Below are 12046 nucleotides of genomic sequence, written 5' to 3' on the forward strand. Positions count from 1 at the left end.
TTACTATGTTATAGTTAATGTATTTTTGAGACATGTCTTCACTCTGTCTGCAATGATAAACTGACAATTAAACTACAGTTTAACAGTAATGGTCTGTAAAATAATGAAAATATTAATTTACAGTGTATCATTGATTGGTAATGACAATGTGCAACAAACAAAACAATGCTGAAATAGCTGCATAGTTGGTTATCAATGAGTTTGTCAATGTGACCACCTGACATTGCACATTGAACAGATGTTCAAAAGGTGTACTATACCATGCTACTTACCTATTGGATACTCCTGAATGTTGCTGTAAAGCTGATTTAACAGATAAATGTGCAGAGCCTTACCTATTTTGAATGTGTCATTGGATACAGACATATTGGGTTTCACTTGAAACCTGGCGCACAACTCATGAATAAGATAATGTTTCTTTAGTGTCTTGTATTTCCAACCCACAGAGTGGAAAGAGCAGCATATCACATCCAAGAGGGCCGTTGGTAGAACTCTTTCTCGTTTCTGCTCCATCTTAAATTAGGACTACTTCAGGAACTGTCGCCATGGTTCCTCAGAGGAGATACAGTGGTTGTTGACATCTCAAGCACTACCTGCTTGAACGGAATTTACCCTTTGCTTTCAGATTCTGAAAGTTTCTTGGTCCTAAACAGAGAGATGACCCACTGTAGTGATGAAGAAAATGATGAACAGAAAGATGACAGAGCAGAAAAATCAAATGAGGACCAGAAGAAGAGAAGCAAGGGAAGAAAGCATGTATCTTTCCCCCCTGATGAACGGATAGTATCCAGCTTTGCTGAGCACAGGAACACTGACAGAACAGGTAAGCTGAAGTTTAATTATGAGTCTGGTGAAACTGAATATAAATAGTGCAATTAGGATAACAGAGTGCTGCAGGGGTGATTGGTCAGCAGGAAGTTAACATCACTCTGGTTTTCTTGACAAATTGAACATCACTTTGATGATTTTTGAAGCAAACAAATGAACTACAGCAAGGTCACATGACTTCAGTGTCACGACCACTAACCCCCAACTTGTAACTTGATTTAGCGAACTTACGATAGCCTTTCTTAGAATAGGAAATACAAGTTGTGGCTGGTTTTCATCTTCTCTGTTATGATGTTGACAATCTCTGTAGCCATTCAGACACTTGATAGCAACCACCTTTTTTAAGACATAAAAGCTTAAAAACAAGTCAGATGTGAAAATTGCTTTTGCTTCTGTGTTAGCATGAAAGATATTTTCAATTGAAATACACTAGTCCTAAAGTCACGCTGAGAGGCGCTCTGTTAATGTTAACTTTTTCAAGTAACAGCCACGGTCATGGAGAGTGAGTGACTGTAGATATTTAGATAAACTTGCACTTTCTTTAGCTACTGAACAACAGTACTTGCTCCCTAGTTTTAGCTAACATGAAACAAAAAAACAAGACGTTTTTTTTATTTTCAGTTTGGAACAAAAACAAAGAACAACTAGCCTACCCATGAGACAGCCTCCACAATCCAATGAGAAAGATGTTTTGAGAGGGCCTTGGAGTTACCAGCCTTGCTATCTTTGCTAGATTCTGGGAGTCTTTTTCCTTTGCTCCAGGGACATTTCAACAGTGAAAAGGGTGGCACTGTCAGTGGACTTAACAATCTTCTGTTAGCTAAGTGAAATGGTGGTGGGGAAATGTAGCTTAGCAGGTGAAATTGTTAGTTGGGCTAAATAATTTTCTGTAAGTGAGGCTAAATGGTGTGGAGAAATGTAGTCAGTTAGCAAGCTAAACAGACAGACTTGTTAGCTGGGCCTCTGTTAGCTAGGCTAAGTTGTGGCAGGAAAATGCAGGTAATTAGCAAGCTAAAGAGACAGTGAGGAGTATAAAAATTGCACTTAAAGGGGAACCAAGTGCACAGGCAGTGCTAGGGACACCTTGGGGCCTGCAACATCACACTGCATCTCTTCACCACCTACACACAACACACACAAAAACAAAAAAAATCAACTGTGAAGTGTATGTGAGTTTAAATACAGTGTTTATTGTGCTGTTAGATGCTCGTTGTGCAGTCTCATCAGATATCTATGTGTCCATAGATGCTTATCAAATACCAAGCAGTGAGTTTTGGTGTCCTTGTGCCTCCATCAATCCATACTGTGGCAGTAAGGCATTCACTTCCATTTGACCATGATTGGCTGCTTTAACAGCTGCTACCATTCCTCCACATGGAACAATAAGCACATCACCATTCATAATGGTTTTGCGTTGACCCTTTATCATTAACTAAGGGTGTGTGGTGGGTGAGATATGAGGCTCACCCATGTGCACACATTTTCGACTTCATTTACCTTAGTTTTATTATCCCTAAAATGAACTGAACTAAAAATGTGTGAAGTGTAATCCAGCTCTCTAAGGATAAATCAAAACATTCACATATTTCAGCCAAAAATCCTCTGTAGTCCCACACATCTGGAATTTCTAATCCCATAAGGCTATGGTTGATAAATTGAGCCTGATTCAGTTGATTTATCGTTAGACAGACATTCATGTCCTTCTCACCTCTTACTGACTGCCATCTTCCCTGCACAAACACACAGATGCTACAGCATAGCGCAGTTTACCATTTGGCACTTTCTTGCCTCTTAAGCACTTTGGTAGCCGGTAGCTCACTGGAATGCACAGACATTAAAACAGTGAATGACTGTATTCTTCTATTTTAGCTGACAGCTGCCTCACCTTGACAGAGGTAACAATGGCCTACCAGCAGAGCTGCAGCAGACACCAGGTCCAACCCAGGGCGCGCATTTTGGAACAGCTCCAGGTACACTCTCTGACCTATGAACACTAGTTTTGTAAATGTCAGTCAAACTGCATGAAGTGAGTGTGTGATTTGCTGTTGAAATTTCGGTTTCTGTGGGTGGTGCTCTGTAGTATCCAACACTGTCAAAATGTGTTTCCCTGAGGAAGAATTAGGGTAACATTTTAACTAAATCACATGATCTATAAAAGCTAGTACAGTCCAGAAGACTTTCAGCATATCAGAACTGCTGTACTCCTCACAGTAAAAAATGTCTTTTTGTCTCAGACTGTCATCGTGGTGATGAGGGGGTGCACAGCTTAGACAGATCTTAGATGAGGTATAGTAGTTTTAAGATTATTCCAGTTGGAGACATTTGGGTCTGTTGGAAATTATTTTGAAAATCACTAAAAACGTGAAAAGTTAGTGTGTGTGTGTGTGTGTGTGTGTGTGTGTGTGCATACGTGCAAGTGTCCACTGCCTCCCTCCTTTCTGCTGCATTCTAAGTGGATACTGTTCATCCTCTGTGTTTGACTCATCTCTGAAGCTGCTGCAACAAGCTGCAGCGCATTCTGTTTTTGGCTCCGATAAAATCAAACATTTTTGAAAGGTGTCGTAGCATCTGGAACAGCTCACGGTAATGTCAAGATGTTTCTTAGAATTTCGTGCCAAATGAAGGGTTTTCGTCTCAGATCTCAAAAATGTGTCTGCTAGTGGCAAACTGGGCAAAAGTTGTGTGGTTCAAAATGATAAGACAAACATAATTACCAGGTGTCTGTGTATAGAGGGCTGCTTAGAAGTAACAGCCTAAACAGGGCCAAACTCTGTCCCACTGATACACATTTTTGCTCACTAAACATTGGGTCTAAAGCTGGGGAAAGACTTGGCACCTCACTCACAACACTTGTTTCCACTGTTGCATATTTTGCCCTCTAAGCAGGAAGAGCTGATTTGAGTAACTAAGTCAATACCAGACAAGAACGATCCAATGACCCATGGACAGGTGAACTATGATTAGTATTGCTTGAACCCCGTCACTTATTTAAGCTCCTTTTGGTATTACTTCTATGAGCCTTAACCATCAAGCTATGAGGTGCCCCTGTTCATTTATTTTGAAAACTTTTAGAACAAAAATTCATATCTCCAGAATAGCTTCAATGGAAGGGTTCACAGTTTTTCAAATCGGTTTTAAAACAGTAGTGCTCTAGTGTGCTCTCTGTGCAACTGATGGAGGGCAAAGTCCACAGCTCTTATTCTTCCAAAAGTTAATATGGTTTCAGCAGTCTGTGTCAGACAAATCACGCAGATATCTTCCCTCTTTGTTTTACTATCCCTCCACTGCAGCTTTACATAAAACCACTAGGAAACACAAAGAGGGAATTTTGTTCTAAAAAGACCTTAGGTTTGGAAGACACCTACTTGATTTGTCTAACTTAGACTGTTGAAGCCTCTTATTACCACTGCTCTTCACATAAACCTTTGGATATATTGTTGCACAAAAGGAGGACTGTGGATTTTGTCCCCCATCACTTACATGAAGAACCTTACAACTGTTAATCTTACCATTTTTTACATGCTAACAGATCCTCACTCTGAGGGTCTAAACTGAAACTGATCCAATATTGCTTTAAAAAAGTGAGTGCAACCCTGTTCTTCTATGCAACATCAGCAACTCTGCTCAGAAAATAACTGTACCATGCAATGATATTACAGCACTCCAGAAAGAATCAATATCAACACTATAACCTGGTGCAAGACCAAAAGAAATGAAATACTCTCCCCCTGCATCCTGTCAGAGGACATTTGAAGATTTTATTTAAAAAAAAAACAAACAGTTGAAGCTTACAGATACATAACTACTGATGTGGAGCACAGAAACATACTATATGCATCCACGCTAATAACAAGATAATATATGAGATAACTGTGACACCGTGAGTATGTATACACACATACTAAAATCCTCTGGATAATTTGAGTCATTTGGTTCCAACAGCCTGCATCAGGCTTATTGCTGCAGCAGCTCCAAACACAGTTCAGCTTAGCAACTCAACTGCAAATAATTTACAACCAAACGACAGCTAACACACACACATACACAGGCTGATGTATGACATTCTATGTAAGTTCATATTTTAAAGAGAGGTTTATTATCATTATTATTATCATTAATTTGTAGAAGCAGTGATTTACCCTGTGATCATCTATTTTCTTTCTTTTAGCAATTCTCAATTTCTTTGTCTATCATGTTGTTATTTATGTTGCAAAAACACATTTACTGTGTCCTGTACATTAATGATGAGTAACAACATCAAAGTGTTTGTTTTCAGTTGAACAGTTTTGTGAATCAATAAGATCTGTGTAATGCAGGTTTTGTTCTCAACACAAAATAAGATCACTTTTATTAATCAAACACTTGTTTTGACAATGTCATTCACTGTCAGTGGGACTGTGAAAAAACATGCCAACACCACCAGTGTAACGCAAAGACCAGCAGTGGCACTGCATGCAGATGTCCTCTAATGTGAAGAAGTGACAACTTTGCAACAACTGGTCAATTAACACTTTTGATGAGTTTCCTGGTGGCAACATGACCATACAGCTTTAAATTATGATCTGTGTGATCAGTCTTAAGGTGTGTTCAAACAGAACTGACTGTGCATTCCACTTTTCTTTGTCCCAAACATACAGTGAACCAAAACTACAGACATTAGCTGTTGGCTAGCACCAGGAACCCCTATTGTTATTTAGCTTTTTTTGCTTTTTAGAAAAGAGTTGTAAAACCTGCAGGAGCTGAACCATTTTCCTGTGCCCAGGTGAATTGTGCCCCCTCTAATCTTTCCAATGACTTTGTACTCTACTGCACTGCCTCCAAAATTTGTACTGAATGCACCTTTATAAAAAAAGCCCTCTGAAAGTCTTCATTTCTTATTCTCTCAAAATCATTATAAGGAAATCCAGATTGATGTCTAATTTTGAACACATACATCACAATCACTCACTTGTATACACACTCTTGTGCAAGTGTAAACATTTTTTTTTTCTCTTTCTCTGTGACACACACATAACCTCTCACTCTCTCTCCCCAATAAAATAAACTCACTTATTCTGTCTTAGCCACACGCAGTCTGCCATTTATAATTCATTTTATGTACATACTTACTTTACTTGGACCAGCCATGTTAAAGCATTCTGCTCACTACCCACCCCACCCCCACCAGTCTGCATAAATTTCACTTGAGATCAAGGGGAATTATTTGTGGAAAATTAGAGACTTAGCAGTGCTTACATTAAGCATACAGCCGGCGTATTATCTCTGAGGTGCTAATGAACCCAGCTGCATTGGAAACGAATGTAGGTGGTCCTCCTGAAAGAGTAAAATATGTATGGTTAAGCATTAGCTAAGAGGGGCAATATTTAGACCAAAAGGGCTGCATGCGAATGAATTCATAATAAGACGATGCAAAACGAAAAGATGAACGCCTAAAGAGCAAATTTATTAAATTAGGTCTTTTCAGGCGAGGGGCAATTCCCCCGAGGACCAGCACTGAAGACTATTTAAAGCTTTTTTTATTGCACCCTTGGGCCCCTTTGCACTCCTTTGAAATGTTGTAAGTGGATAAAACAGTATTGCTGTTGGTGACATTTTCATAGGAGTGGTAAACAATAATAGGCTGGAGCCAGCGGGGTCTAAGGCCGCCATGCTTAAACTCTGTGATTTCACTGTGTAAACTATGAAGTCTGTGTGTTTCTGTTTGGTTCACTCTGTGATTATAAAGGTAATTAAGATGATCAAGCTCTGACTTTACACAACTGTTTTGGCACGAGGGAAGAGCTTAACTGCAGTTATTTATATTCAAATTGAGAAGTAACTGAAACACATTAGGAGCTAATACAGGTGGTACTGTAAGGTTCAGCTTTCCTATGGGAGAGATGTTCTGCTGACTTTTGATTGATAATGATCAATCTTTAATAATCAAAATAATAATAATACATAAGAATAAAAACTGAAAACAGAAGTGTACCCAAGAGCACGGAGTCGTGTGTGTAAGTGTATATAGACGTGTGAACGCATATATGTAACCCAAATGGATTTATCATCATATGATGTTAAAACATTATTTTATACCTTTTTATACTATTTGTTAAATATAATTTTACCATGAAGAAGCAGCTTCAGTAAACTGCCCCACTCATACTGTACAGTCTCCACCACAAACCTGATTAAATTAGACATTGAAAATCTTGCAGGTGAAATTATTTAGCAGATGTCATGAAATGTGACATGAAATGTTTTTATTTGGCTTTTCTTTATTGATGAAATCAATTAAACAGCAATACCACAGCAAAATGTCTACATGTTTGTTTGACATCATTTAGCAGAAATCCAACATTTTGTCACAACACAAATCCTTTCTCCTTTTGAAAAGTTTTTTTTTTTTTTTTTTTTTTTGCCCAACTCTGGTTCAACTTCCAAATCACCTGTCTTTGTCACAGTGTACTGTGTAAATTATTTATCCTGTATGATTGTATCAGTTCGTGAAGCTAAATAGGCAGCTTGTTTCAATACTCCTCCTTCCTTAATGTGCTATGAGTTATTTATTAACTCATTTCTTTCAGTTTACAGAGGAAAAAAATGTTGTTTCTAGGCTTTAAGTGAAGTATTTTCCAACCCTCCAAACACAAAAGGATTCTAAATCAAGCAAGCTACAACTATGGGTTTGTATTCTTTCCATGATGTTTGGAGAATAAGCTTGGAATTAGTTGCATGTTGGCAAATCTTCTAATGAATAGCTTAGTGGTTGTTTCCCTTGCAGATTATTCAGTTGAGTGGACTGAAGAGAAATCAATTACCACAACTTAACTTTCATTATTTATCTTACAGCCGAGGAAGAATGGCCTTACATGGCAATGTGCCTCTCTTAAATTCATGGGGTCAGATTCAATTCCTATAAATATTATTTTCCCAGGATAAATCCCTCTGAGGAGGGGGGGTGAGGGGGGGTAGGGGAGAATCCCTCCAGAAATGAAAAGACAAGAGGAAATCTGTTTTACAGACCACCGCTGCTTTCTCAGCTCTTTTGATTAGCATTAATGTTGCACTGCGGAAGTCAGCCTGCACAACTGTTATAGCTCCTTCCACACACGCACACACACAGAGAAACACACACAAGTACACAGAAAGCTATATCTCTCCCTGCCTGCATAATTGTAAAGGGAACATTTTTTTTCTTTTAAATTAAATGCATGCTGATTGTTATTGCCCCCCCCCCCTCGTGTGTGGAATAGTCGGCAGCGAGGTAAATGTCACTAAGTAAGTGCCACACTATTTTCCTTGGTGGTTGTTAGCAGGTTTTGTATGCAAAATAAAAGCACAGAGAGGAGAAGGAGGAGGTGGAGGAGTGTTCCTGCATGTGTCTGAATGTGAGGGCTTATCAGGAAACAGTGGGGGGACCGGACATATGTTGCTCCTCTCATTACAGGCTGAGACGGTGTAACGAGGCGGTTAGTGGCACATTTGAAATGGCGTACAGCAGCAGCCGCGACGATTACACAGAAAAAAGATAAGTGGAGAGTATAGGTCGGGATGAGGATCACCACGGACCTGCCTCTAACACAGTCCAGTCTGTCACTGAGCCTCTACACACACACACACACACACACACACACACCACTGGTTGTCACAACATGGTTTATTTAAAGCACGCAGCCTCTCCATTGTAGTTTTACACGATCTTGCTTTAATGCCGTTTGGGAAACAGCATGCATAACTGAAAAAGGATAAAACCTTGTCTACATGTAAAAGAGTCTATTTTACATTCTCTGCCTCTAATTGAATTGGAGCAGTAGCAGTTAAAATGAAAGGCGTGTGTGATGCACTATTGGTGGTGCACTATTAGGCTGAATTGAATTTGCATGGTCGGGTAGTCACACAAGTAATATGAGTGCTTTTGTAAGTAGGATAATATTACAGACCTGGACTCACTGATGGCACACACAGGAGAGAGGCTGTGACCAAAATTACCACGTTTTAAAAAAGTGTAAAAAAGTTGCAGTGGATCCCGCGTCTCTCTTTACTGCGTCAGTGTTTGTGGTGCTCGCAGTGCTTGATATTATTTCGTGGAATTCGGGGGGTTGTGGAGGAGTTTCCATTCAACAGATTTAAAAATGGAAGTTCACTCTTGACTTGGGAACAGTATGTGTGACCACATGGGAGTGGGGTCTCAGTTGTCAGTGCATGACCTCAGTGACCTTGTAAAATATCACATATTGTGTTACATGTCTGTCCATCGTGGAAAAGGAGATAGACATCAGAAAGTGGAAGAAAGGGTGAGAAAGCTAAATTAAGGTCAAATTCACGCAGAATTTTGTGGGAAGAGGTTTTTTCTGTTTGAGCCCAGAACTCAAGTCTTACCTGCTTGTCTAGAATTGATGTTTTCACATATTATATTTCATGTGTCTGATTGTAAATGTGCTCCACAGTGATTCATGTGTGAAATTCACATGCTTTTAAAAAATGGCTTCATAACTGTATTTGGTCAAAAGTCAGCAATCAGCCTATTGTATAAACTACACACCATTTTAAAGTTTTTATTGTGCAATTTAACTCCTCTCACCTTGTTAGAGTCCCGCTCGTCCGGATTGTGTTGCTTGGTTGTACATTTAGCAATTCTGTAATGTGAAAAGGGTGGGCAGAATAGTTTTGTGATTGTGTATGCACATTGGGCGCATTTCTGCTTTCAGTTTTTAGAATCATTTATTTTAAAGACTAAAATAAAGTGGTCAAATCAAATCAAATGTTTGTGCCAGTGAAACAGACCCTGTTGATGAAAGACTCCCAGAATCCCTCAACACAGGCATCCTCCATCAGACTGTTTTTGGTAAATACTGCAGTTAGAAAGAGTGAAATAATGGCTTATTTTAGAAAGCATTACACACATTCAGAATGTTACAGAAAGTGTACATTTATAACGGTGACCAGCTTCTTATTAAATATAGACTTAACAGTAATTTGAATATCGCTATTCTAAATACTATTCTCATATGAAATGTTATCAAATTCAAAAACTGCATCAGCAATCTGTTTTCTCTCCCCTTCCCTCCAGTATTTAGACCAATACCATCATATGGCAAGAAAAACGTGCAGAATGTGAAATACAGTAGGGAGTTAAATAGACAAAACACTCGAACACGCAGATCAGAATGCTGAAGCACTGAGGCACATGAATGTATACATTATTTTTGAGATCAACCATTGAAGGTGACAGTGTATTTTACACAAAGTGGCATTAATTAAGTCACTAAATGCTCGCTATCATGTATTTTCAAAACCACTGCAGATCAACAAAAGCAGTGACAGTGGCAAATACTGTGAAAGTCAATTAGAATTTTATGTACATTTTTAGATCTCTTTTTTTAAATGATAAATGAAGTTACTAATTTTTTCTGTGCTCTTTCACACTGCAGCTTTAATTGCTAATTGTTAACAGCGAATGAATATATTTGCATATTAATTAAGTCCCAATTTACATTTTTAATTTGCTGCCTTCAAAGGGTGTGAGATAAAAGGTCGTGTTATTTTAAATAATTTATCCTTTATTGCAGAAAAGATGCTGAAAGGAAAATGTGGGGTGATTTTTAACCCCTAAGAGCTCTGAAAGTGTGTGTGTGTGTGTGTGTGTATCTAAATATATATATATATATATATATATATGTGTGTATACATTCAGCTAATTAAATGGGCTAAGAAGAGAAATTGTGCACTCAAACACTTTTTAATACAAAGCCACCTGGAGAGGCAGAGCGGCTGTGGACGGTTGAGTGAAGAATAGTGAATGCACCAGAGATGACTTCTGTGGAAGTCAAGTTTGGAAACCAGATCCCCCCTCTCTCTGTCTTTTCCTGCTGCCTGCGTGTGTCTCAGAGAGAGAGTGTGAGAGGGAATGCTTTTCTTTTTATCACTCGTTTTGTCCTCTCTCCCTCCTGACACATCAATTGATTTGGCAGCCGGCGCCTTCAGTTTCCGTCTTTCACCACGAGGCAGCGGCAAGCGGAGAGGGAACGAACAAGTTCAGAAATTCATTAAGATGAAAAACAGCCGCCACTGTATTCCTTGTGAGGAAGACGAAATGCTGCGTGTGTGTTTCTCTCTCTTTCTCTTTTTCTTTGTGTGTGTGTGTGTGTGTGTTTGGGAGTGTCATATGGGTAGCCAGCCAGTTGCTTGCACATTCTTACTGAGCATCGTTCATTGGCTTGGTGCCACAAACAAAACCAGTTTTACAAGCAGTCGCCAGCCGGACGCCAGCACACACTGACACTTTTTTTCCTTCTATAGTTGTTGCTGTGACAAAAAAAAACAAAAAAAAAAAAAACAGAAATGCCTCCAAAGTCAGTGAAATGGACTAACTACTAACATTCCTTGAGTTGTATTTTTTTTCCTAAAGGGGTGATGCTGTAAATGGATTGAATTAAAATAAATGATAAATATATCAACCAGTCCCATGAATCACTGTAATTTGACATATTTTTAGAATCAATTTGACAAAAAACATTTAATCCAATGAGGTGAAATTATATCTCCACTCCTTCCTACAGTGACTGAAATCCTCCTTTGTTTATATATAAAGCAGCGTATGTTGAAACACATCTACACATATATACATCAAGCACATATACACACATTCCCCTGCAGTGAATGTGTGTATGTGTGCATCTAGATGCATTTGTGTGTGCGCGTGCGTGTGTGTGTGTGTCTCAGTTAAGATGATTACGGGGGGAAATTCAACCACCTCTACCAATTACACACCAGCCTCTTGTATACATAAACAGTGCAATTTATGTCCCATTGATCTGTCTAATTCTTTCAACAGGAGCACATTATGGCCGCCGTCCTTTTGTCTTCTGCCTTGCTCGGCTCTCTGCAGCACGAGAGCCGAGCAAGGAAAGCCTTCCAAGTTCTTTTGTACTCCCTGTGTCCCTTTGAACAATGAATCATATTTAGCAACAACAGAGGAAACAAGGCGCTGTTCGCAAATAAGAAGGCTGCAATTCAGTGAGCCAAGATGAGTCGGAGTAGGAGAGGCAGTTAGAAAGCCAGGGTTCCATGTGGTTGTGAAAGGTGTGACAGGGTCAAGATGAGACTTTCCCTGGGCCTATGTAAAAAAGAAACCTCAAAGGACTGTTTTACAGTCATATTTAATATAAGAGTCCTTAAAAACTTTCAGAACTTAACTTTATCTGTGTAACGTTAAATGTCCATACATGAGTGAGCA

The 12046-nt window shown here is 39.1% G+C and overlaps 1 protein-coding gene across 1 annotated transcript in view; it reads left to right on the plus strand.

Moving 5' to 3' along the window:
- The first annotated feature begins 571 nt into the window (after positions 1 to 571).
- Positions 572 to 12046, plus strand: part of si:dkey-288a3.2 (protein phosphatase 1 regulatory subunit 37) — a 66901-nt gene continuing 55426 nt past the window's right edge. Inside the window, exons 1-2 of the mRNA XM_018697717.2 lie at positions 572 to 823; positions 2698 to 2798. Of these exons, the coding sequence (XP_018553233.2) occupies positions 658 to 823; positions 2698 to 2798 (267 nt within the window). The 5' untranslated portion in view covers positions 572 to 657. The remainder of the gene's footprint in view (positions 824 to 2697; positions 2799 to 12046) is intronic.

This window comes from Lates calcarifer, linkage group LG19 (assembly GCF_001640805.2).
Source record: "Lates calcarifer isolate ASB-BC8 linkage group LG19, TLL_Latcal_v3, whole genome shotgun sequence".
NCBI lineage: Eukaryota > Metazoa > Chordata > Actinopteri > Centropomidae > Lates > Lates calcarifer.